We start from the raw sequence: 27,603 nt of genomic DNA on the forward strand, positions 1-27,603 counted from the left end.
CCTGTGATTTCATTCTTCTTTTCACAGAATGGGTGCCATGGGGGAAGGACGCTGACCAAATGGGTGGTGCCCTGGAGAAACAGAGGATTTGTTTTATCTTTCCGCAAGCTATTATGAAATTTCAAGCTGCTGAGAAAGCGTGTAGCTTGTCTGCAGCACTCTTGCAGCTGATCTTTCTGTTGTATCAGCTTGCCATGCAAGCAAAATAAGCAAATGCAATAGAAACAGTAAAACTGCTATGGAGAGCCTCTGGCAAAAGCTAGCTCATTGTTGTTAAAGTCAAACACAAACCCCCAAATATTTATACACTAAAAGCACAAATTATGTTAACCACCAACCAGTCAAATCCCTTTTTTTCAGAGACTTTCTCCAGCTTTGGCAGGTGTCCTCTTACCAGCACTGCAGTGCAAACCAGGACTGCCGCTGCTCTGAGCAGGCGGGAGAGCCCTGGGCTGCCTTCCCTGCCTGATCCTCAGCTTGCAGCTGCAACGACAGCCCTTTACAGCACCTGCATTTTCAAGCTGCTTTATCTTTCTACAGCTTTCCATCACTTAGAGAAGCGATGAGGGGACCGGCATGCTGCTGGCAGCACAGGGGTTGGACCGGCAGCAAACCCTCCCCGTTGATCAGAAACGCGGCGTCACTGCCTTCAGTTCCCTGCTCTCAGGTGGTGACTCCAGGCATGAGATCAGCACCCACGATAAGGCCGGGAGCTGCCGTACGTGCTCACATAGCTGTGAACATACCGGTTTGCTATTCTCCAAGATGTGTGTGGGATGCTCCTCTGCTCTCCCACCGCACCGAGACCTCGTGAAGAGAGTCCCCTGCCCCAAAACAGGGGTGAACTTGGCTTAACCACCGTCATACCTGGAGAAAAACAGAGCAGGATTAGTGCAAACATTATCAGCACCAAACCAGGGTATCCCAGGCAACACCAACACAAACACTTACTGGGGACAGCCCAGTCTGGCTAGATATAGCACTGCTTTTCATGCCAGAGGACATACTTTCTTTGCTTGGAATAATTTTTTTTTACTCATGGATAATCTGTGTTAGCTCCTGCGACACCCAGACAAGTTCAGGATTACACCTTGTACCCTGCTCCATCTCGAGGCACGTATTTAAGAAGTGTCTGGGACTCCTCTTCCACATGAGGCATTCCTTTTTCCAGACAGATGAAAGGTTATGGCTACCATGATTTGAATGAGCAATTCTTGTGAAACCAGCTCTGGGGATGTTGCCTAGCAAAACAAATTCTGTCAGCGTAGCCCCGTGCTCTGACGTGGTACTGGAGATGCAAGGCTATATAAAACCCAGGAAGCAATCCAAGGGAAATGGCACGTTTTAGCTCTGCTGCAGACCATACACAGAATACAGCGATGCAGAAAACTATTCCTGGATGCTTTTTCCAGCAAATGTAAGTATTTTTGCTTTTAAACTAAGTAAAATCTAATACCACTTAATTACAGTCAGGATATGCAGTGGTAATCTGGGTTTCCAATTTGTTCTCCTTTTCTGTATACTCTTTGACAGAATTCCAGGAGGAATTTTGAAAGGAAGCATTTGTTTAAGAGTAAGAGATGTTTTTGTGTACCTCTTAGACTATAATGACAAATGAGAAATTATTATTAACTGGAATTTGTAAAGTGTCTCAGGAGAGCAAAGTAAGTGAAGATAAAAAATAGTACTGAAAACACAAAGTGCTAGTTCAGGAAACCTGTGAGCTTGAACTGAGGTTTCATCGGAATAAGGACTAAACAAAAACTGTCTTAAGTGTCACTGTCCGTGGGCAGCAATCGTCCCTGCAGGGGATCTGTAATAAATACTGCCAGAGGCTGCGTTGAAAACTGTAAATAAATAGACGAATTGGCTCAGGTTGATGCCTTTACTAGTTCTGGCCATTCTGGCAGGATGGAAGCAGCTGTTCTGGGAACAGACCCTGTTCCTGTTCCCACCCGTCCCAGTCCCAGACATGATCCCTGCTGCCCAGGCGGGGCGGAGGGAGGGAAGCTGCCCTGCCTGCCTGCCCCTTTGTGGGTGCGGGCAGAGGGACAGCTCTGCTGGTGGAGCGTGCCTGCTGCCGATGCCCTGTGCCGGCTGGCAGGACTGCCCAGCTGGAGGGAAGCTGCTGGGCTGGCTGTGGAGGAGGGTGCTGGCAGCAGGAGCTCAGGAGAGCCACGCTGGCAGCCACCTTCACCGAAGGAGGAGCCTGTGGCTTCACACCCTGCTTTGTGCACTCTTCCTACATCTGTTCTTTATCCAATGACTCCTTAATCTTATATATGTAAAGGTTATGTCGGACTATTCATGTGCCCCAGCCCGATCTCTGGCACTGAGCTCTGCTAGGGCAAGGAGGGCTGTGCCCTCGAAGCATCCTTGCAGCGTGGGCAGCGGAGCCATGCTGCCTGCGGGCAGTGCTCCCTGTACAGTACAGCCTTTGGGAGGGTGTGCATTGGCAGGGGCCAAAACTGTGCTGGGGGCCATTAGAGCTCTCTCAGGACTCTGCAGCACTGAGCTCCAGCACCAGGGAACATCTCCAAGCCCTGCTTGATTTACTAAGGCAGGTGCATCTGAACAGCACTTGGAGCAAGTATCAGAAACCAGAATGCCCTTTTCCCCAGCAAACATCTGCAACTACCTGTGTGGGGATCCATGAGCCTTTTCCTGATCCCTACCCCTTGGCTCACAGTGTCAGCTGTTTTCTTACACTATGCCCAGATTCCTTAAGTGGTACAAAAAGTGTCCCCGCCTCAGGACAACCTGTAGCCTGCTGCTTGGGACACCCCTGAGAGATAAACAGCTAAATCCCCTGTGGCGAAGGAGGAAATCAAACCTCGTTCTGCTACATTCTGGATGAGAGTTTTAACAACTAAATCATAATGTGAAAGGGGTGGAGAGAGGCAGAAGGGAGCCACAGCAATGATCTCGTCTCCTGGGGCATGAAGGAAGGAAATGACTGACACCTCTCTAACAGAAAGCAGGAAGGCATCTTCCATCCAGAAACTCCAGTTCCTTTCCAGAGTCATTGTGGTATGTAAAATGCTGGCAGCATTACGTATAATGATTACTTTAAGAAGACACGAAAAACACTCTGAGTGCCTCAGCATCTGGACTGGCTGCTTCGGGGCACCTCCGGCTGTACCGGCGGCTTGGCATCCTTTCCTAACGCTCAGCGTTAGAAGACCCTATGGGCTCGTCACTAAGTCTGGGAAGGTAAGGTAGTACCCAATGCCCAGAGCTCAGAGTTGAAATGCTCCCCATGGAGAAGTTAAAGTTGTGCCACAAATCCAGCCATCGAAGTTATCTTCCTTTTGAACTTAAGAGAAAAAAGAAGGATGGTGGGATGATATGAATGAGACTGACTCACTGCAGATATCTGGTTTTATCTGCATGGCAAATTTCTGTTTGATTAGTTTGTTTTCCAGACAAGGTTTATTTTGACATTCTCCAGAAGAGATGTAAAATCCCAAAGTTAATGAACTGCACATTTTGCTCACTCATTCAGCTGCTCAAACCAGTTTAGATTCATTTACTACCCCTCACTGGGGAATCACAGCCTCAAATTTAGCTGAAGTCCTCTGGCCAGGTATGCTGATCTTCAGCACGCAGCAGCCTGGGCCAGGTTACATGTGCTTTCCAGCGTACAACAATTCACAGCAGTGATCAGTTGCTGTAAAATGAGCAAAGAACTTTGTCAAGGCTTATAATGTCTCCTTAATAATATACTTGATGAAAATATACACAGAAATAGGCTGCAGTAAAAAAAATAAATAGAACATTATTAATATACCTTTCCAAAGGAGGAGTAGCATTGCGTGAGTAACAAGCAAGTTAAATCAGTAAGAAAGCAAGATAAATTTGTATTCAAGTGTACATATCACAGCTTGGTTTCCTCCACTTCTGGCTAGTGAGTTGTATGAGCTTTCACACTGTGGATTCTGATGGTTTTGTTCCGATAGGTCTTAATTTCGTTAATGCTCTGTATTGAAAGAAATGGTCAAACCAATGCTCAGACATAAATGTTCAGAGATTAAACCTCCTCTTCATCACCTCCTGCAACCTCAGCAGTGAAGCAAAGCCACTTCTTGGGATGTTAATGTAGACTAAAGGAGCTGCACCAGGCTAGTGCCAAAGCCCATTGAATGGAAAGAGCACAGAGCACAGACCATTGATGTCAGAAAGATTTTGTTTTTGATGGAAAACGCAGAATCATTTTCCTAGTTAATCATTATGGAAAACTGGGGTAAGATGTGCTGTATCACAGTTCAGCTGTAGAGGACTAAATTTTTCCTACCTCTTCCCTAAAGGATTCCACTAACAAGTTGGCTCAGATACTTAAAAAAAAAAAAAAAAAAGAGAGAGAGAGAGAGAAAAGGTGCATGTGAATCTTGGATGAGTCAACCTGGTACAAATCAAGTTTTGACAAGCAACAGGAATCCCACTCTTAAAAAAGCTGGCTTAGTACCTTTCATAGGAATCACTCAGAATCATCAATTTCCCATCATGTCATCAAAAGAAAAAACAGGCAAGGACTAAAGCAACCACCCAGACCTGTTGGGTAACCGTACTGGAAAAGCTTTGTAGTACAGGCTCCAAGGTGCTCACATCACTAACACTGAGAAAATGCATAAGGAAATTAGTGCTCAAATATGAAAGAAATGGCATTGTTCCATTTAGCTAAATCTCCGATCCTCTCAGTCCCTTTGAAAGATCTTTCCTGAACTGTTGGCCTCAAATTCGGTCACGTACTTTAATCAAGACCTAACTTCTGCCAGGCAAAATCAGAGGCTCACCCTGTCTGGTTATAGACATTTCTCCTGTTCATGTACCGCAAGATGGCATCTGCCTTTCCTGGCACAGCTGTTGCCGACTCCAGCTGTGAGTGTTACCATCACCAGGCTGTATTGATACCCACTTGTGCCGGCATCGCTACCTGTGGCAGCCATCCTCCTCCCCTGGCTTGCACTCTCCTCTTGCCCACGTGTTTGCTTTTCCTCTTACTCACTGCACAGCAGGGACCAGCCCTTGTATGGATCTGAAATTGTACTGGCAGACTGGTGATAGCTAAATGGTGATAGATAAGCAAACTTAAGCATGAACTCTATTCCTTACCATAGTTAATGAAATGCCCAAAATGTCACATCTCTGCAGAGCCCCACCTGATACACCATTCCTCTAATTTCTGATAATTAGCCTTTTCTTAGTTTCCCATTCAGCTACACATGACTTAATCATAGTTTTGTTTAGTCCACATTTCCTTATCCTGCTCCTCTATAAGAATGCCTCATGAAATAATACTGAAAGTCTTAACAATATTTGAGATATATGACACTTGCTGGTTCTCTCCTCAGCCGTGAGATTCTGTTATCCTGATACAGACAGAAGCTGGGCTCAATACATTTGCTTTATCTGTGAGAAATCCACATTGCTCTTCCTTATCTCCTCTTTACCATTTAGATATTTTGCTTGGTTATTTTAGTAGTTTTTAGGGAACTGACAGTTACAATTTTATGGCTCCTCTTGCCCCATTCCTGTCTTTTAAAGATAAGCCCCATCTTTGCCATTTCAAGTGTTCTGGAACTTCTATTGTTTGTCTTTTAAAACTTCTCAGTGACAACCATTAATCTCTCTGAAATTGCTTCAGACTTTCTAAGTGCGCTTGGATAAATCACTTGAAGCTCAGGAATTTGAAACCACAGAATTTATCTAAGCAACATCCATCTCGTTCTTCCTTTAGTTTAGTCAAGAAGCTTACTGTAGCCCTTCTGTTGCTGGCTCTTGCTTGGCACATGTCCAGCCAGAAGTGTGCCTTTCAAAGCAAAAGAATCATTGTCTTCTAATTTTGCCACCAGCAGTTGGTGGGTAATGCGAACTTTGCAGGGAGCAGACTCTTCCCTTGGTCTTCCTTTGTCTGACAACGGATTTATGGAATGTTTCCTCCTTACCCATACATCACTTCTCCACTGCACTTAATCTGGTGCCTTGGTCTTTCCAATATCATCCTTATACATTTATGCTATTCTATTATGCTAATCTTCATCACATAATCCTCATTCAGTTTTTTTGAAAATGTCTTTCTTGCTTTTGAGATGATAGAAAACTTATGATTTAACCAAATTAGCCTTTTACTGTCGTCGTAGCCTTATCTCATACAGGGATTGTTCACACTTAGGCCCTTTTGATGCAATGTTACACAAATCAGGCTAATACCTAAAAATATCTGGGCACTTTACAAACATCATTCCTGCTTAAGATATGACTATGTAAATACAAGGTCAGATCCTGAGCTGTTAGTCACCTCCACCCAATTCTTTATGTCATGCAAAGCTGTAGTTGAAGTTGACGGGTACTTCGGGTGTATAGGAAACGAGTAAAGCCGTGGGATACAGCCCTGTTCTATCAGGTTACTTCAGCATGTTGGCACAAAATGACTGTGAAGAGTTGCTAAGCAAACTTAATCTCAGTCATGCAAAATGCTTCACTTGAAGCTGCCCACTGAGATGTGAAGGAACCCCAGGCAGAAGTGGATCACCCAGGTACCTCTTTCCACTGAATTCAGTCGATTGAGACTTGTATCAGCCCTGTCAAGAAAGAAACTCAACCCCACAGCACACTATGGCTGCAAAAGATTGCAGGCAACCCGTGATGGGTGAGTACGAAAGGTCTTCAGGCACCCAGAGGCACCAGGAGCAGCAGATGCTGTCCTCCTCCAAATGCCTTCATCCCAGGCTCATTTGTGTAACTTCCCACAAGGCTATAAACTTTCCCTCAGATTCCAGGTCAGATCTCACAACTGGTTCATAAACATCCAACTGGATGCATTAGGAGATTTGACTAATAAATAAACTGTTTTACATAGAGTACAGTGCTCTCAGGGCAAAATTAGAGTTGTACATGGTTATAGCTCTATTAGGACCAAGGAGTAAAATGCTAGTGGTTGCCAAGAGACACCCCACTGGTGGGACAAGAATTAAAATGAAATTTTAATTAATTTTTATTTTAAAGACATCAAAGATCTAAATGTAGATTGATTTTCCCTGCCTAAACATATAATTTTTGAAATGGTACTATTTTGCAGGTGCAGTTTTGTAGGTATTACCTTAAGTGCTAAATTTCAGGAATTTTATCTTTATGGACATAATTCTGAGCTACGTTTCATGGTCTCTTTGGTTATAAACAAACACTAAAGAGCATATATGAAATAGCTCCTGTTTGTTTTAAGGCTACTACACTCATTCTTGCTTTTTTAGGCTTTGTTAATGGTACTTAAGAAAAAGAAATGTAAACAATACATTTAGTGGTGGACTTGGCAGTGCTGGGTTAATGCTTGGACTTCATGATCTTAAATGTCTTATCCAGCCTAAACGATTCCATAGTTCTATGGTTCTATGATTTTAGCAATAACGCTTGAAACAGCTCTTGGCTTTTAGTTTACTCCCCCCCCCCCGCAACGTAGATATAAAATCAGAACATTAGAGAAACATTTTAAATGGTGCTGTAGCTGGGGCTAGGCACCAGCCGGACCAGCTTCCAGCCATGCAGCAGCCGGCAGGGCGTGGGAAGCCCCACTCCTGCGCTCAGAGCTGAACGCTGGCCGGGACAGGGAGCTCCAGTGCACACAGGGATGGTGTCACCAACCACACATCAAACCAGAGACCACATCCCTTCCCAGCAAAATTTAACCCTCCCATGGGCTTCTGCAAGCAGCAGCTGTGTGCTTGTGAAGCTGTGGTGGCAGGGACTGCTGAGCCCACCTTTCCCCAGCAGCCCAGCATCTGGAATTTATTGCCATTTCCCACACTGTGCCCAGGTATTCAATTTTATTTAGAAGCTATGGACACCATATGAATGTGCATGAAGAATTGTGCTAATGACAGGAAAAGGAAATCAAATGGGTACTTGTATGGTAATTCTCAACTGCTAATTCTGCTGGGACATTTCCTGGATAGCATTCCCTAGGGTTTCTTACTTTTTTTCCCAGAGTAAGTAAAAAATATCTCATTTACTCTTCTACACAGCACAACTGGAAATCTTTTTCTTGCTGCAACACTGGAGAATGGATTCTTCAGATTTGAATTGACCCACAAAGGCAAGCAGAAAAAAACTTACAAAATGAAAGTAGCCTATACTGACCTTAATTTTTACAGTGTTAGTCCAGAGGTATTCCAGTTCCCTTCAATGACCCCTGTGTTAGTTACAATAAAATGCTATCGCCTAGGTTTATATACACTTTATTTAATAATCAGTGCAGTCTGAGGGTTTCACATACTGAACACCTCTGAAGCTGGGTAACCAACCAATGCCATGATAATGCTGGAGTGCATGTGTCTGTACAAATGCAGGTACATAATAATTTGCCCGGAATCTGTCCCAATAATTTTACTTTTATATGTCCTTCTTTGTATGTATTCTAGGTATTCTTCCCTAACTGGCATTTCTATGGAGAGAGACCACATGAAAGATCTCAGAAGATACCTGGTACTTAAATATATCCAATACCTTGTCCTGTCTTCTTCAAATGCTATCAGCTCTTTTCTGGGCCTGCTGGGCAGTTTGTACGCGATAATCATCCTGCAGTCTGCAAAAGTTTCCTCCAAGTCCACTGTGGTTCTCATTTCGAGCCTAGCAAAGGCAGACATCCTGGTTGCTATCAGTGTTGTTTCTGAGATGGTCACATGGACCTTCGATGTCAGTACCTCACCTACGGCGTTCACATCGGTCCTGCTGCAGAACCTCCTCACTGCCAACACACACGTCAGCTGCTTGCTGCTGAGCTGCGTTGCCTTCGAGGCTTACTTGATAACCTTCTTCCCCACGGAGTCTCGACATTTACGGACAGTGAAAAACGCCAGGCTGACATCCAGGATCATCTGGACGCTGGTGACTGCAGAGTGCGCCCTGTTCCAGATGGACGGCCTCCTGAGGGCCGGCAGCACTTCTGCTCCCACCCGCAGCCCCTGCGTTTTGTTGCTGCATTTCTCCAGCGCGGCTGCGGCCCTTCTCAGGTCCCTCAGTTACTTCTTGGGCATTCTTTTAAGGATTGTCCATGTATACTTCTACTACAAAATATTTTTTAGCATGTCTAACAGATCTATGCTAAAAACAAAGTAGCGCGTAGTCCCAGGGGAAGCACTCTGGGACACCAGACAGAAGACAGACACTTCAATGCTCTTTCAAACTATGGGTTTGAAAACTGATCAACAAGCAGGACCAAGGCTCGTGTTTTGGCACGCCGCTGAGTTTAAACCTGCCTGTTTCCTGATGCTCTTTAGCCTTGGTGGCTGTGAGGAGCTTGGGGCTGAGCAGCCCCTTGGCACTGAACACAACGAAGCGGGGCGATGGGTGCTCGTCATGGCAGCCTTACAGCACCGCTTCGGTTGTTTGCAATCTAAAGTTTGTTTACTGTACAGGTGAAACAAATGACATTTCATGAATGGTTGTAAAAACTAAAGCAACCCAAAGATATTTTTTTAATATATATTTTTTTAAAAGGGTGCTTAGAGTATTACTCAGGGATCCATTGAGCTGAAAGCTGTGTAGTTGATGCTAAAGACATGATCTATGTCCTAAAATTTCTCTAACCCAGGTGACCCACCAGACTCAGAAGGAAGGATCGAGAGACAAGGTGGGCGCCAAGCTGGCCTAGCCTACCTGGGTTGTCCCGCAGGTGGCATCAGCCCCACCGTGAGCGTCCCCGGGACAGAGCGGGGCCGAGCTGCCACAGCTCGGTACACGCCTGGAGCCATTGCTGGGAGGTTGCTACAACAAAGTAATAAACAGCTTCTCTCACATCCCCCTTCAGAAATAAACAAGAGGTGGAAAGGCAGAATGCAGTTGTTTGCTGCAGTCCTACAAGGTGGGGACAGAGTCTGAGAAACTCCCTGTGCTGTGGGCTCCACGTGCTGTACCCAGAGGGACCACCACTGATTTCATTTGCCATGGTTTTGGAGGCAGGGGGGGATGTGCTGGGGTTAGTGGTGCTGCTCTAGCTCCCTTGGAAGTGGTGCAGAAAACCAGGGCCATGGATGTCCCTCTGCACTGGAGCTCGGGTGGGTGTGTAACAGAGCTGCTACCCAGCTGATGATTCCTGGGGTGACCTCAAAGCACTGGGAGGTTATCAGCAAAACAAAGTACTCCAGATACCTCAGATGCTCACCCACACACAAGTGGGTGTAGCACTTCCAACTACACTTGCCCTTGCATGGGAGATAGCCTCCAGCTTCAAGCAGACTGTGGTTTTGAGAGACTGAACTTCTGTGATATGTTCTGCAATGCACAGATTGTAAAAGGTGGAAAGAAAAATGAAATAAGCCAAACCCCAAGTACTAATCGCCAATACACTACATACAGCCTCCCTCCGTCATGCTTCCAGACCTTCAGTACACCTTGCCCACCTAAACACAGCAATAAATTGCCTCTGCCCATTTGAGAACAAGAAGGACATGGGGCACAAAATCCAAGCATGATAGATTTCAGCTCTAACCTTCCCTCCTTTAGCCTGCAGTAGGTCCTCACACTCAAACTGGTACCAGTGAATACCTGATGTGCCCTGCTGGTAGCAGTTACTCAGCATTTAGACTATTAGAGCTGAAAACTGAAGCTGTTGCCACCTTCCTGAGTGGCCTGTAGTCCAAGGTGACCAGAGGCACAGGAGCTGTCAGCTGAAGATCTCACAAAAAACACAAAGACCAAGCACGGAGGAGTTCACTGCTCTTTCCTCTGCTCACCAGCCGGTTTCTAAATTTCGCAATCACGCTTTTTGTAGTTGGCCTCAGAAGTGGTTTTTCCTCACACCAAGATGAACTTGACTGAAAGGCAACATGCAGAAAAGAGGCAGTGAAACTGGGTCGTGCTGCTGGGCTGGAGGTGGTGAGCCGCGGGGTGTCCTTCCCTTCTCCTGACTGTCTGCCTCGCAGCCAGGCTCCGTGGTTCTTTTACAGCCAGATAAAGGGCGCACCATTTCAGTGAAAGGCAAATATTCCAGCCCGAGGAGCATGCACCTTCCACTGGGATCTCTGAGATCTGTCAAGTGCATTTTTTCTGACATGGACTCCAATGAAAATGTTTTTTACATGACTGTACCCAGTTTAGTGTCTCCAGAGTTGTTTTAGAGATTCCTCCTGCTTCCTTTCCTCCTCTTCTTTGTGTTCCTTCATGATCCTTGCTGCACTGTCTGGGCAAAAGGCCAAATCTTTGCTTTTACATCAAAAATCAAGCAATAATAATAATAATGCAAGAGATTGATGTACTGAGCTCTTCCTTATGACTGCTAAAATAATTAAAAATATTCTAATCCCTTTCGCTGCAGCAATAAACTTCAAAAAACTATGAATATTATTGTTATCAGAATTCACAGAAGTTATCTGACTAAGTGCAGTTATTTACGTTGAATATCAGCAGTGTCAGAGATGCTGCGAACAGTGCAGGGCCAGAAGCGCGTGCTTGACATTGTTTCTCAGAGGACTGGAAGGAAAACTGTTGTTAAGAACTGGGTATCCAGGAAAAGCAGAACAGAAATGTAATCAAGTCACTTTAAAAAGACTTTGATGCATGTTGCCTAACAAAACGGATTCCTTCTGCAAGAATGATATCTGAATAATTTGACACACTGTGATACAGTGCTCTCAGTTCTCATTCTGAAAGCCTGAAAACCCACTTTCAGGAGAGATGAAATACTACTTGAAGTGCTATAATTAATAAAACCTTGTTTTGTTAAAGTGTGTGCATTATTTATTACAAATGTGTATATTTATTCTGAGGATCTGCTACACTTTTGGCACCTCCTACAGAAGCCCATGCAGATGGATGAGCGTTCATGAGCAAACTGGAGCCACGTTTGGCACACAAGGCATACTGGAATTTTATTCTTTGAATTTACCACTTGGCTCACACATTTTTCCTGCCTAATTATCCTGATAAGTGTGTCTGCCCTAGAACAATCGTTTTCTTATGAAATTAATGAAAGCAAACACTGAGCGTGACTTGGCTTAAGCAGCGAGCACGTAAGAAGAAGGTAGCCCATAGCAAAACGCTGTGGGTATCTACTCGTACCTGGCAGCGAGGATCCCCAGCACTGCTCTGAGGCAGCACCAAGCTGCGTGTGTATGAGCAGGTGCCGTGGGTGGTACCTGCTGCTCTCTTGCCCAGGGGGATGTGGGGACACTGGGCTTTGAGCAACCCTTTCACTGCAGCAGCTGTAGAGCAGTGCTGCTTCTTTCTGAGCAGAAAGAAACCAGGCAAGGGGAAACCATGGTGCCTGTGAGCTTTACTCTCCCAAACGCCCAGACTGTCAGCTGAGCTTCACATCGGCAAGAATATGTGAATAGATGAGTCCAAAGCTCAGCTCTGAGGAAGTGAGGACAAGTGGATACAGCAGAAGAGATGCTATTTTTCATGGAAAATAATTTGATTTAGCTTTTAAATTGGTCCCTGTGCAAGATGGACTGCCTCCCTGCTGGGTAGCACATTGGAAGCTGTCCTGGCTCTGTGGGGGGCGGGGGTGTCAAGTGGATACAAGGGGCCAAAAATGCTGCCTGGGCAGCAAGTGGAGAGAGGTGCTGAGTGGGCAAGAGGGAATGTGGGCAAGAGGAAGGTGATTTTTTCAGGTTGTTGCTCAGTGTCCTTGGTTGTAGACTGTTTCCTCACCTTGGTCAGGGGATACGGTTCCCCCATCGGGATTCCCACCGCCCTTCAGCTTTCCCCAGGTGCTCTGCAGGGAGATGAGTGATGAATGTGTAACAGCAAAGGGAGGGCCTTTTTTTTTTTTAATTTTTAAGGCTTTAAATCATTCTTTTTCTATCCAGATATATTGATAGTGATTAATAAACAGTTCTTGCAGTGAGTTCATCTCCTGGGTGTCACCTCTGTGTCTGATGAAACTGTACATCCATGGCAGTATTGAAATCAAACCAACAGTACTGCGGTGCAGAAAAGTGAGGAAACTGAGCACAAGGTGACACTGAGTTCTGAAGATGGAGAGTTCATCAACCACGCTGAGATGTCAGCAAGCCCCCTGCAATGCTTGAAAGCTGTCCTAACTAACTGCTCAGCTCCCGCTCTGTGATGGCAAGGGAATGGTTGATGCTTTGCAGCCCTGGCAATTTGAGATAGCCAGGGAACAAAATGGAAACACTTGAAGGTGCTGATGAAAGCCAGGAATTGGGACTTTTGCTTGGTGACTGGGAACCTGGCGGTCCTGAATGTGATGAGCCTCACAACCCCTACCACTGGGAGCTCTCCTGCATTCAAGCTTTCAGCTCCATGGGAAACTGGGCAGTGTTCCTATATCTTCACTACTTATTCTGTTATATCACCATTTTTCAAGGAAAAATCTTGACAGAAAATTCCCTGCAGAGAGCTCTCCTGGGCTTTGCTGTACTGTGCCTTTTCTGTCTTACCTCAAGACCTTTGGGATAGGAGACGTTTAAGCAATGAGTTTGTCTTACTGTCTTACAAAGCCGAGACATGTCTTTCAGCTGACTGTGAGGTCAGGCTTTAAATAACTCCATCCACTCCTTCCTGTCGGCTTTTGAGCACCAAAGCAATTGTTATTCTAACATTCAGAAACATCCAAACTTCACATGCTCTGGAAAAAGTCAATCATTCACTGTAAGACACCACAAAATGATGACTAAGCAGAGTGGAGACTCTCACACTGTGCAAAGCAAGAGGTCGAGACATCTTTTCTCACTCCCAAGTTACTCATTTCCACAGTATGAATGAACATTTTACTAATCTTAAATAAGCTAGCAAGTAAAATTATTTTAGCTGAAGCTAATATGATGGCACTCCCCGTCAAAAGCAAAGCAATCGATGATGGTTATCAGCTTACTCCAGTCAAACGAAACTTACATGAATCCCAGAACACTGTGTTGGGGACTTCTTCACAACAATGTTTATTTTCTGGGAAGTCATTGATGGAGAGCTATTGCAAAAATACTAAGAAAACTAGGTTATCTGTAGAGCCTGGCAGGAAACAACCTGGCTGTTTCCAAAGCTGGGTGACCTGTTATCCTGCTGTCTCTCTTGTACGTATTAAGAACCACCAAACTCTTTAGTGGCCTTTCCTATTCAAAACCTGAGGAATATACACATAGAAACAAGTAATCCCACAGCTCTGAGATTTTTTTCAGCATCTTCTAACTATACACTCCTCTGAAAGACAAATTAATCCCCCAAACAGACTTCATCAATAAAAACATATAATAAAGAAAAAACCCAAAGCTTAGGGACTGTCTCCATTCTGCAAAAGTAACCACACACCACATAACCATGGCTGCTCTCATTGCTTTGATTGCTGCATCACCACCTTGATGGATTTGCAGGAAAAGTGCCAGGGAAGTTGAGGAACAGCCTGGCAGGGACTTTCTCAACTGTGTTCAAGTTGGAGGCCTGATTTGTCTCTAATTTCAGTGACCGCAGATCAGGCCTGCAGTGGAGCTTGAAACTTCCCCCATCTGACGTGGTTTGAGGAACAGAGCTTCCAAAGTTGCGTCATAAGCTTATCGAAGCTATGATAGGTGTAAAATAAAGTGTTGAGTATTGGATTCACCTAGCTGAGATCAACCTTATCACAGCCAAAGTTGCAAGATTTTTATTAGTGAACATGTAGACACATTTGACTCAGGTGACAAAGAGGAATGCAGAGAAAATGCAAATAACAGAGAAGCAGTGCTGCATGCTTGCACCTCCTGTCCTAAATTGAAGCAGTGCAAGCCAATTCATATTTTTGCTGTTGCATGCCTACCAGCAGTTTGTCCCCATCAGCCCCACTTCTGATCACATTCTCAAATGTAAAGGAAACAAACCTTACACAGGATGATAAAACTGATAAATAGAAAGCCTTCCTTTTCCCCTGTCAGCAGAAAGCTACCAGGGAGCTTGACGATCCAGGGTCTACTCACTCTGTCAGTGCACAGCTTGCGGGTGCTGTGGAGGGGAGATCTTCCTCCTGCCACCCAGGGCTGAAGTGCTGCTTGGTGTACACCCTGCAGCGATGGGTTGAAATATCCCCAAGAGCTGAACGGCCTTTAGCTTTTCCCTGTGCTGGTACAACCTTTGTGCACACAACAACTTGTCCCCGTGCATGACCTGCTGCCAGCATCCCCTGAGAGCAGGAGGGTTTTCTGGGCAGTGGTCAGGCTAAAAGGTATGGAGATGCTCCACAAGGAATTTCTGTGCTCCAGCCTGAAGCTGGGGCAGAAGACTGGGTTGCAGAGAGATTTGCAAAGCTGGAATCTCGAGAGAGCTTTGCGGTCAATGACAGACCCTCCATTCCCTTTATCTGCATCCTCCTATGAAGCTTTAAAAGAAAGGGGATTTCTCTACAGCTCTACTAATAGACACAGGCTATTTTTCTTTTTCACCTGAAGTACAATTCCCTAAGTGATTTGGGCTGGTTCATGAACCCGCATGTTTGATCATTCACATAGCTGTGGCTGTGAGGTCAGGTCGCTCTCTGCGAAGGGTTCAAGGACCCATCTGTCTTTGCCCAGGCTTGGAGCTATCCTCTGCACCAAAGAACTACAGCACTTCCCCTGGTTACACGGGCACTGCTGTTCCTTTGGGTGCCTGAAGAAGCCCGGTCCATCCTCTCCTTGACCACAGAAGCCTTCTCTGGGGCGTGGGGAGAGGAACCCGGCCTCCTGCACCGGGGCTGCAAACCGATGGGGATGGCCAGTGGAAGGCACCGCTGGGCAGGACAGAGCCCCGTGTGGGGCAGCAGCTGCAGGCAGGCAGGCACATCTGGCAACAGCTGTGTCCTGCGCTTCCCACAGCCCTTGTGCCGGCTGGAGGGAGTGAGGGGGCACCCAGCCCTGGCAAGGGGACACCTCTGCTAAACAGTGATGTCTCAGGGCATGCCCTGATGTCCCCCTCATAAATGCTTTTACCTCCAGCTGCTGCACGTGTACCAGTGGGTACCAGACCTTTGGTTTGTGTTTACTGAGGATGGTGTATTTTGAAGATGCAACAGAAACCAGCATTTTGGGCGACAACCTAAAATCTTTCCAGAGCTTTATAAAAGAGTAAGACCTGCTGTGCAGGTCAGGTGGTGCTTCTAAGGGGTTTTCTGAAGTGATGTGAGGCCCAGGGGTCCACGCAGAATGACAGAAAGTCCATGGGAGATCTGCTAGAAGCTCTACACAAGGCAGCCAGGTGCACAGTCAGTGGTGGGGCTGGGAAGGAGCTGTCAACAAAAGCAAACACCACGGGGCAAGCGTGAGATGGTGATGGAGAAAGCAGGGCAGGCAGGCCACATGCACATCTGCACAAACAGCTGTTGTTTAGGCTTTGGTAACCTTAGACAAATCTCTCCAAAGCTGGAAAAAATCCCTGGCTACAAGATAATGGGCCAACTGGGAAAACCAGCCGGGCTGCAGTCTGTTGGGAGAATATCCTAAAAGCAGGGCAGGGGTGAAACAAAAGCCCAACCAACCTGGGCTGTGCCGAGAGCTTTGCACCGCAGAGCAGCCCGTGAGCCTGGCTCAGGGACTATCTTTGGCGCAAGTTCTCTTTTTCAACACCTGCCAAGCAGTGTAAAATAAATTGCAGAACATGCACCAGCCCCAGTGGGCAGGGGTGTGAAATCCTGGCCGAGCCTTTCATTATCTGCCGTTTGAACACCCTGAAGCTTCATGGCCAAGTCAGTTTATCTTGTACTACTGACAACCAACAGTGCTCATGCACCCCTGCGCAGATAAGCAATTCCAGCATGTGAGTCCCGAGGCAGCGGTCAGCACAGCCCTCTTTCTGGGGTGGCAGCACCAAGCAGACCTTGTCTTTGTGATTTTTCTCTTCTCACCATGCAGAGGTTGCTCCCAGCAGGTGACTTCTGTCTGTTCAGCCCAATAGGTCACTGCACTGATCTAGGATAAGAGCAGACTTTGCCTCTTGGAAGAAAATTAAGTTACATTTCAATGTTTTTAAGTGTGTGTCGGTCAGGAATCACATCACTGTGGTAGTACTATAGGAGCAGAAAGTTGAAATAAAAGGAATTTCAGAATAGATACATGATGGTGCACAAAGAGGGAAATTTCCAGGTCATGGAAATTACCGGAACAGTTTGAATATACAGCTGAGGCTAAACACCATGTTTGTCTCAATTATAAAGGCAAGAATTGGAACACTCCTCATGCCTTTGCTGGGAAGCCTCTTTCAAAGAAAGTTTGATAATAATCCAGGGAGTAATTTCTGAGAAGGAAAGTCAGACAGGAAAGCACGCTTCTGCAATTAGGTCACTTTCAGAGATCTATCTTCTTAAGCACTGATAATCCCCCCAAAAGACTTTAATTTAGACCTCATACAACCCACATTAAAAGATTGAATTCAAGAGATCAATTTGCTCCCTGAAGTAAATTATGTTGCTCGAAGACATTGAGCTGTCTTGGAAAATATTGCTACTTTGACTTTAATTTAACTTGCTATTATTCAAAATTATGGAAAATGAGGAGCAACAACATCCTTCTAACAGATGTTGGCTCTGCTTTCTTTAATTTGCAGGAATTTCTCTAAATTACATTTAAAATAGCTTTGATGGTGTTTTATAATGAAACCGAGTGCTTTCAAAAGTGCGGAAGGTACTTGGCCACTGTGGCTCCGGGCTGGGAGCAGTCAGCAGCACCAGGTGCTCGCTCGAGAGGCAGCCAGACCCTCTGCACGGCACGGAGCAGCCCCAGCTGCACGAGGGGCATGCTGTGCCCTGACACGTCCTGCCTGGGGGGGGGGTGTGGCTCTGCTCACTTGTCCTTTTTCTTGTATCATTTCTGAAATTGTTTCTGGAGGGGTAATCACCGTTGTCATTTGGACATCAAGCCTTCTGCTGGGAAAGCAATAGTTTAGGCCAGCCAAAAAGAAAATCTTCCCGGTTTGCTCTGGGAGATGCTGTGGCACAGTGCGATGCTGGGAGGAGGCAGCAAGTCACAGCCAGCTCCAGACCTTGTCCCACAATGGAATCTTTCATCTGCCACCCCTGCCATATGATGCCCATTTATTTACTCAGACCTGGTTTGGGGAGCTCTCCCTTGCATGCTGCAGCCATGGCAAATAAATGCCACTGAGGATGATTATCTTTGCCCCAAAGATACTCCTTTTGCAATGATACTCCTTTGCCCCAAGGATTATCTGAGTTAGGGCAAGCAATTACTTTGCTATACAGCCAATGCTGAAGAATGAATGTGTTCCATTTGGGTTGTGGTAAATAAACACTGATATTCATGGAAATTAATACTGAACATGGGTAGACCTATAGTTTGGTCTAAGAGCACTCCTTTTTAAAACTTTTAATCCAGATGTGGGTTTCCTCTCTGCCAGTTGCATTTGCATTTTGACTTCTGGTGTTTGTGAGTGTGTTACTTCCAGTTCCCTGAGAACAAAAGCAGAAGCTGAAAAATAGCACATCTTTCTTGGTTTCAGCAGTTCCGGCCACGGTCAGAATGTGCTTCTGCTGCTGCTGGAGATTGCAAAGCCTTTTGCTCCCCTGAGAAACCAGCCCTGTTAAATGCCTGGATGTGAGCATGCTGTAGAACAGGGCTTCCAGTGACATTTCTAAAATGCTGTAGAGGTGCTGATCCCTTCACCCTGATGCGCTTGAGCTCACATTGGTGGGGTACCATGTTTGCCTGATCACAAAGAACAAAACTGATCCATGTAGATGGTGGATTTTAAAAAATGAGACATATTTTAACAAAGCCTCGAGCATCCAGTCCACCACCAATAAGCCACTACAGGAGAAACCATTAAGACCAGTAGACTTTGATCAGATGTTGACAGCTGAATGAGGGTGCGGGGTTACAGCATTATCCCACTGTGAGGTGGGTGCAGGTGAGAGGGATGCTGCGAGCACTCTGCATCTGTCCCAGCGTGAGCCTGGCAGAGCAGCATCCCCAGCCCGGGGCTGCCTGGGCCAGCACCATCTTGCGGAGGCAGCTGAGAGATGCTCTGCAAGCTGTGCTGCTCAGCCAGGCAGCAGAAAACACTGGCAGAGCCTTGCAAGTCCATAAGATAAATAGATTAAAACTCAGAGAAAAAAACGCTTTCTCCCTTTTGTGGCTATCAGGTCTGTCAATCCTGCTGCTCGCGGGTAAATGGGGAGAAGTATCACAGCTGAGCACGTCTCCCTAAAGCACCGAAACAAGCGAGCAGCCAGGCAGTGGTTCGCTGCCTCTGGTTTAAACAACAGCGCCGTCACTGTAACCCCAGGGAGAAAAGGGGAAGCACAACGAGTCACCTACAGCTTTTACAGAAGAAAGTTGTTTTTTTTTTCAAGCAAAAGTATTAAAAACTTGCTTCTTGGAACCTGCATTTTATACGAGTCCCATAATTTATATATATATATAATTGATGAAAAACTTATAAAAACAAGGGATGTTCAGTTCGATCCTTTGAAGGGCTCTTCAATGCAGCACAGTTTTTGTTTCTCTCTGAATTGTTGGTCTGGTATCGAGAAGGCTACTGGAGAAATACAACATAACTGGCCATTTTCTCTCATTCCCTGCATTTGGTAATCGCTGAGCTCATGTGCCTGACTCGTGGCAGCCTGGGGAGCAGTGCGGGGACGCTGGAGTTGACAGCAGATCCCAGGGCTGGGGGACGTTGTGGCTCATTAGTGGACCCATGTACAGCACACAAGATTAACGAGGGAGGAGAGGCTGCGAGGAGCCTGCTGGGCCGGGCTGGGAGCAGGAGGCCAGGGTCACATTGGCTACCAGCAGCTGGAGGAGGGCACGGAACCAGTGTGGCTCTCGGGCAGCTGCACGGGTGTTCAGCCCTCTCCTCAGCATCCCAACATCGCCCCTCCAGCTCTCCTTCCAAATGACAGGGTGTTCAAATGATTAGGAACTTAATATATAGGAAATATACGAAATCTACTTATTATATGTGCGTTGTTTGCAAAAGACCTAAATAATGAAAAGTTTAATAGCTGAAAAATATGCATTCACTATTTCATGATGCATGACCTTACGTTTAACTATTAAGGCCTGTGCAACAGCATGGCTCGCTACAACTTCTGTGGAGTTTTCAGTGAAATCCTGCATTTTCAACTAAATAAAGCCTTGCACAACTGAAAAATCAATTATTTCATCTGGAAACTGAGAACAAAAGTTGCCACCTTAAAAAAGCAACTTTGTAGTTGCCAAAAATTCTCTCCGATCAGACTCATTTTCTCAAAATGTCTTTTCCACAGGCAAAAAAATCCCTTTTTGCTTTTATGAAAAGTGACCTCTAGGACTGTGATTAACTACCTTCCTGCACACGCCCTTCTGCCAAAGCCATCAACACACCTGAAACTGCACCAAACAACTTCAGAATATTAGTGCTGGGGGAAATGATCAGTAACAGCTGTTTGCAGGAAAAAATAAAGCCCAGAGTTTGCTCATGATTAACAAACATTACAGCAACAGGGATGACAGCAGTATCCTGTCCAGCATTGCTCACCCGAGGAGAGCACATTGGAGCAGTAGCTGGTAGCTCATCTCAAAGTGTGGATGTGCGTGAGCTGGGTCTTACAGCAAGTAATCGGCCTGGGGCAGATGTAACCACTGTGTAGCAGGTTTATACACCAGGTGTGTGTGAATCCTCACTTAGCGACTTTCTAGGCAGTGCTCTGACAAGCAGGAGCAGCAGAGGGCTGCTGGCACCCGAGACTCCTGCACTGCTCTGCAACTCCCTTGCTCACGATTCTGGTTCTGCTGGAGGTGCCTGTGGGCAGCCAGGAGCTCCCATGGATCAGAACAGCAGGACAACGTGTTTGCACCTGAAGATGAAAAGCCAGTACAAACAAAGGGGTGCAGACAGCGAGCCCGTGCAGGCAGCCATCAGAACAGGGCTCCTGCCCACATCCCACAGACCTGTGCTGCACTTTTCCAGGAGGTGCTGCTGCGAGTGAGCCCACGTGCAATGTGGGTCATGCAGTTAGGGCACAGCCTGCCCAAAACTCCCTCTATGACATATGCTTTTCAATTTAACAGGAGCTTACCAGGGTATCAGATGACACCGTGGCGTGGAAGTCACCCCCTGGCTTGATGTTTGCAAGAAAAAGTGCTCAATTCCAGCTGCATGACCCAGCACTCCTGGTGTCCTGGTCATATATCTTAGTATATAATTAGGGGAAAACCAGATTGCAGGTACAGATGTGGCACCAGGAGGCTGTCCCCAGAGCGCTGCGCGGTGCATGCAGGCACACAAGGCTGTGAGGATGCGACAGGGTTAGGGAAGGAACATAACCGCTTGGAGCAGAGTGGGGTGAGCTCCGCTCACTGCTACTAGCACTGGTCCCCTCCAGCCACCACACCACGCGGGGGTAACAGCTCCTCACCTCACACAGCGGATGAGTTAATGGCATTTTGGGATTTGTTTCATGTTTAACACTATTTGTGTTTGTGTTTTGATCCCGCTCGGTGCAGGTTCAGTCATGCAACAAAGCTACCTGTTGAGGCTGGTGCCAGTGTGTATCATCAGAGGGGGAGCACAGGCATTGCTGTCCCTGTTACAGGTGTAGTGAGTGATGCTTTCAATGTCCAGTCGGTTCTACGGCTCCACATGGGGCCTGATCCTATCTTTCTCTCAGGGCACAATGCACTTCTCAGTGCTACAGTGCCTCAGAAGGTGTCGGTCAGCTTTGTGGGCTTGTCTGCTTGTTCCCCAAAGATATAAGTTGATGAATGGGTGTAAATTCCCTCCACATTAATCATGATAAACTGACAGAGGACAGATTTGGATTAGGAAAAAATTCTTCCCTGTGAGAGTTACCAGGCGCTGGCAGAGACTGCCCAGAGCAGCTGTGGGTGCCCCATCCCTGGGGGTGCTCAGGGCCAGGCTGGACGGGGCTGGGGGCAACCTGGGCTGGTGGGAGGTGTCCCTGCCCCTGGCAGGGGGTTGGGGCTTGGGGGGCTGTCAGCTCCCTCACAGCCCAAACTGCTGTGATGCTCTGATTCTGTATGTACAGGGTTCAGCCAAGTCCCTCATCAAGAATCCTTTTCACTAGGAAACACAGATGATTTCATCTAGACAAAAAAATAAAATCCTCTCTTCCTTCATGTATTTATTTTTAGCTCCACTCTGATAATGGATAACTAGCTAGAACTTACAGGAAATTCTGAACAACTGAACATGCCAGAAAGCAGCTCTTTGGGGACTCCTTTACCTAGCACACGCTCTGTAGGAAGCTCACAGACCCACCACATGTCAAGCTGCGCTACTACAGCTTGAAGGACTTCTAAACAAGCCCCAAAGCTCTGAAACAGAGGAACTGATGGGAGAACTTCCTTATTATTTCCCAATAACTTCTGCAGCTTTACTTTCCTTTGCAGCCCAGGGTTACCCCAAGGGCTGGTGACTGAGTGCCAGGAAACCCTAGGAAGAGGTTCCGCGTTTCACCCATTTCGGTCAAGGCGATGTGTAAATGATGCTGATGGAAGAGCCCTTACTGACACATCTTCAAGGCTTGCTTTGGGAGGCAGGTCCAGGCACAGCTCTGCCTGAACAAGCTTCACCCCCTTGCAGCGCCCATGCTGCCTGGGACAGGGAGGCTCTGACTCAGCTCAGCTGCACTGAGGGTCTTGCCTGTTAGAGGGGAAAACCTGGCCACCCCAAGACCCAGCAGCTCAGCATGACCCAGGCTCCTATCCCCGTCCACATGGCAATGAGAACATATTTTATCCCAGACAGAGAGCATGACATTATGACTTTATAATAAGTTATTTGTTTGCCTTGCCCACATATTTGGTTGAGAGGAATGAGATATAATTATGACTTAACTTGGAGCTTTGGGATAATTTCCAAAGATGGGGATATGTTCCTGTCAAATTTCACCTTGTGGTAGAATGCATATTAAAACAATAAATAGCACGTATGAAATAATACAGTGTTCAAGTCCACAGCAAATATTTCACATCCTCACCACAGCTTACCAGGAAGGAGAGACAGGTAAGTGCTGCCAAGAGCTGTTGCTGGACTGACCTGCCATGGACATGACAGCATCTGAGCTGAGGCTGGTCAGATGCAGGAGGGTGCTGGTGCCACTCAGCAGGGATGTGCCTGCAAGACACAAGCACTCTAACCCCATCAGCACTCTCGGGAGAATTTGTAATGAAATGTGTTTCATGATCTAAATCCTGCCAGTTGTCTATTCTAAAAAGTGACAGGGCTATGAAGAGGCTGGCTCTTGCCCTCATCCTTTTTTTGGGTACTGTCTCTCCAGGCACTGCTCAGACAGACAATGTGCCAGCAGCACTGCTTAATATGTTGCTTCATCTTTTCTTTTTACCTTTTATGGCAGTAAAGATAATTATCCAACCAAAGTCCCTGTGCCAAGGGCCCATTTGAGTTGTGTACAATGCTTTTGCACATCCCGGTGCTCTCCCAGTTGCAGCCCTCACGTTGCTGGGAGCAGGCTCTGGGCTGCCCTTAATGCTCAGATCCAACACATGCTCCTTTGCTGGGTGTTGCTGAAGTGCAGCCCAGCCCTCCAACAGCTTGCAGACTGCATGCCTTGCTGGGCCTGGGCTGGGATTGCTCTCGCTCCGTGGGTAATGCAGCGTGAGGGCATGCAAGGGAGCTGCTGCAGCAGTGCTGGTGCGGCTGTCTCACAGCATCGGTGTTTTCCAACAATTTCACCCACGGCATCAGGCCACAGAGGGACACAGCCCAGCGTTTGGCAAAGCCAAGCTCATCTCCATTTGGTGTAGCAGCACATGAACAATTATGACATTTAAAACTGGAGATGGGACAGACTGTACATTTTGATTCCTTTTTTTCCCTCCCTCATATCTCCGATATTTCCTGAAATTAGGTTGGACAAGCACCCAAACCAGAAGCATCTGTTTCTCCTTTCAGTGGCGGCAGTGTAAATAAAATATACTTCTGATGTTTGGATTTCATAAACATATTGTTTTTGGCTTTTGAGCATGCTGTGGAGCTTTGCTGCAGAGCTGGATGGACTGATGAGCATGGCTCTGATCTGTCGCCAGGCACACAGAAGTCTGTTTACAGAGCTGGGTCACCATTGGGAAGTGTGGGACCCTGCCTGTCATTTACAAGAACTGCAATTTACCCTGGCCCTTTGCTGAAACAGCTCCTGTAAGAGCAGCTGTGGAAGGGGCGATGGAGCTGGCAGGAGGCTGGGGGTGCCAGCACCCCACAGCCAGCCACCACCAGCCAGCCATCGCCTTTCCATCCTGCTTCTACCTCCGTGTGGCTCGCCACGCCAGCTAAAATCACGCTTGTTGCCACGGTGGGGAGCCAGCACCCTTCTGGAAGGGTGGTTAGTCTGTCCGGCTGCCAGCTTGCACAGGCCAGACCCCACAGCGGGCTAAATCCGTCCTGGCGCTTAGAAATGATTCCCGGGGGCTCCGGCTGCAAGGGGCACTTGCCTGGTCCCAGCCCTGGCACTGATTTTGGGTACAGTAACCAAACACCTCGATGATTCTGTATCAGAAAGTGACACAGAACCCGAGGAGGTAGCACACGATTATTTAAATCTTATTTTAGTGAAATTCTTTTTTTTTTTTTTTTCTTTTAAGTAGTGGAATAGGAATATTTATTTGCTGCAACTTTCTTGGGGTGAGCAATGCTAACTAGCCTGCTTTTCCCAAAGAGGATTTTAAATGAGACACGCTGTAGCCCTGAGAACACAGAAAGCAGGCATTTTCCTTGTAAACAGAGCAGCACAGTGGTTTGCTGGAATTCACCCCAGAACAGAAAACCCCCTCAGGATAAGAGGTCACACTATAAGCAGATATTTTACCATAGTTTACATTTTCAGATCTACTAACATGCATAAACACATCAGATTTTCCTTCGTCTACTAAAGAAAACCGGCGGATGTGAATCCAGGAGGACACTGAGCTCGGTGCTGCTCCACTGGAGGGCTGCTCTTGGGACCACCAGGGCTTGCAGACCCTGAGCCCACCTGGCCCCAATTCTGCTCCATGTTTCTTTCTTTGAAACTCCTTATGCTTCTTAGACACCAGACAGAGCCATGACCTGGCAGCTTTTTTCCTGTCTCTTTTTCCTACGATGGGCTGTTTGCCCAGGTAGCTCAGAGGAAGGTGAGGAGGAGGAGGGAGGCAAAGCCCATGCAGCCCTCCAGCCTGGAAGGGCTGGTGATGTTTCAGACTACCTCACCTGAGCGTGGGAGTGCTTTCTGCCTAATAAAAGTCAGTTGTGGGGCTTTAGTGGCTATCTTCACTGCGATCATCTATGTGAGAAAATGCAGATTTGCCTGTTCCATGGCTGATTCAAGATGCAAAAGAAGCTCAGCTGCAGAAATATAGATACTGTAGCATGGAGGGATGTTATTCAAAGGACAAGCTTTGTCCAAGGAAATAAATAACAAAGAATGGTAAAAAACATCAAAAGGAGGGGGATTTTCCGAGAAGAAAAAGGGCTTTTCTCTGAGGTGGCTGTAGTGAGTACCAGAGGAAGGAGGCATCAGTGTATTTAGCTTGTATGGCTTGTGGAGCTGCTGACCTTCAATCCAGGTAAAAATCTGCTCCTTGCTGAGGTCAAAAGTTATATTTTCTTTTTGAGAAATGCCTCAGAGCTCCTCAGAGCTGCAGCCTCTTTATCCAAAAGCAACAGCTCTGCGTTTATTGGGAAGGAGGAGAGAAGGGAAGAAAATTGCAGGCTGAAACTGGTATGGGATATCTGCTTAAACACAGCCCCTCCGCACGTGCAGACCTCCTTTATCAATCATAGCTGGGTAAAGAAGAGCTGCCAAGACCCACTGTCGTGGGGCAGCAGTGCTGCTCAGCAACATTTTCCTGCCAAGTAACAACATAAGCCTACGAACCAGCTATTTCTGACATTACGGCTAGATGCTCAGCCTGAAGAAGCTGCCCACCCAGGAAGCCTGATGTTCTGAAGATGGATCCTGGGCTAAAAGGCTAAACCACATCTTGGGTCCTAATGGCCTAAAGTGAGGAAGGGAGAGGTTGGAGGTTGGGAAAGCAGCTTAGAATCATCAGGCAGAAAGGTGGGAAAAGATCTCAACTTGAACTTACAGAACAGGGGCTCAGCCTACCTTCAGATTCCTGAGAAATTTCAGGCTCATCTTGCTATTTCCCCCCCATCTTCCTTTATGTGGAAGGCAGGGGACATTATTCCTTTAATTATTTGTGTGTAAAATATGCAATAACCTATTTTTAAATGATTTTTTAATTCAATTAGCTGTACGTTGCATTGACAAGATACATAAAGACACACAAGACATACATTGGCAAGGAGACACATAAAGCAGCTGAAAGAAGAAAGGCATTTTTGAATACCTACATGGATAAAGAGCAGAGATGAAAAGCAGATGTTGGAGGCAGCTGTGTAAAACAAATATTGAGTAGGCCAGAAGAGAGATCATAAAAAAATAACATCCCTAGTGATATGCTTCTTGAGCACCATCTCTGCATTACTGCTTGTAGCAGCCACGTTTTTAGCTAGCCAGGTCTGCAGACACCACCTTCTGTCTCCCTGCCGGTGGCCACGCCAATAGCCCAGAACTGCAGGGAGCAGCAGAGGCATCGCTGCAGCCTCCTCCAGGGCTGGGGGATGGCTGGCTCCACGCAACCCTCCGATAACAAACCTTGTGAAACTCACCATCTCTGCATTATTTACTGGCTGTACAAATACATGCTTAAAAATGTTGATCCTTGCTGTATAACAATATCTAGGGAGCCAAAATATGCTGCCTTCAAACAAACACGGTCACACATAAACCCATCAGGTAAATGCATTTGGAACAGCTAAAGCTGTGAGGTTAAAAACGTTGAGACTGTATTAAGACTATACTATCTTTTTTCCCTGAGAACCTTAATTTCCAGCTTCAAAAATACTTTCCAGACTACAGAAGGAGCACCTGTAAAGCAAAGGGCAACACTTCCCACTTGCCTGCAGTACCGAAACAAACACACGCACAATTTGTTCTGCAGCAGCTGAACACCCTGGTATGTGGGCTGTTCCCGTACTGCCCCTGCACTACGTGGCTTCAGAAACTTGGCTGAACTGAGACCAATCACACACAAAGGTCTAAGTTACCTACTTTGCCAGAAGGACTCTTCTCTCCTGACTGCATGGGATGTGCTTACTTGAATTATGGTCTACCTGAATTTTCATTAAGAGCAAGGAAATTAAAGAAGAAATTAATCACAGCTTCTACTCTCTCCTTTCCTTAAAGGGGGGAAAAAGCAACAAAGGGAGGGGGAAAAAGGATTAACTACTTGCAAAATAAAAGTTCTTTGTTTCCTCTACAAAGTAAAATGCCTTTCATAATCTGTTTCATGAAATCCTTCAAGATCATTGCCGATGCTAATTAAATTAGGGGCAGACACAGACATCCCCACGCAGCCTTTTCATTCCCCCTGTCGGAGGCCACGCGGGTGGTCACGGCGTGTCCTCCACAGAGGTCAGAACCACCCTGTGTCCTGCTGCCAGGCCACCGGTGCTGGCCCTTCCCTGGTGGCCGCGGTGGCCAGCAGGAGGTTCCAGGCCAGCACAGGGCAGCCCCGGGGCCAGCGCCGATCAGTGCAGGGCACGTTACCCGCTGAACCCGGCCCCGATGGTTACGGGGAAGCCAAGGGGAATGAATACCAGCCCAGCCCACAGATTTGTAACAGG

At 46.7% G+C, this 27,603-nt stretch overlaps 1 protein-coding gene and 1 long non-coding RNA gene across 4 annotated transcripts in view; one reads left to right on the forward strand and one right to left on the reverse strand.

Annotated features, from left to right (window-relative positions):
• CYSLTR1 (cysteinyl leukotriene receptor 1) overlaps window positions 1-27,603 on the reverse strand; it is a 117,459-nt gene that overhangs the window by 35,074 nt on the left and 54,782 nt on the right. Inside the window, exon 1 of one of the 2 annotated variants that reach the window (XM_080366349.1) lies at window positions 747-867. The exons of the other annotated variant lie outside the window; for it this stretch is intronic. Coding sequence (XP_080222475.1) covers window positions 747-865 — 119 coding nt within the window. The 5' untranslated portion in view covers window positions 866-867. Of the gene's footprint in view, window positions 1-746; window positions 868-27,603 lie in introns of those variants that run through there. 2 annotated transcript variants of the gene reach the window in all.
• On the forward strand, window positions 765-11,717 carry LOC308054109. Of its 2 annotated transcripts, XR_013923959.1 has the most exons (3): window positions 765-1,417; window positions 8,019-8,089; window positions 8,415-11,717. It is a non-coding gene; the product is annotated as an uncharacterized lncRNA (long non-coding RNA). The 2 variants fall into 2 exon arrangements; XR_013923960.1 differs by lacking the exon at window positions 8,019-8,089.

This window comes from Falco punctatus (genome assembly GCF_963210335.1).
Source record: "Falco punctatus genome assembly, chromosome: 15".
NCBI classification, from domain to species: Eukaryota; Metazoa; Chordata; class Aves; order Falconiformes; family Falconidae; genus Falco; species Falco punctatus.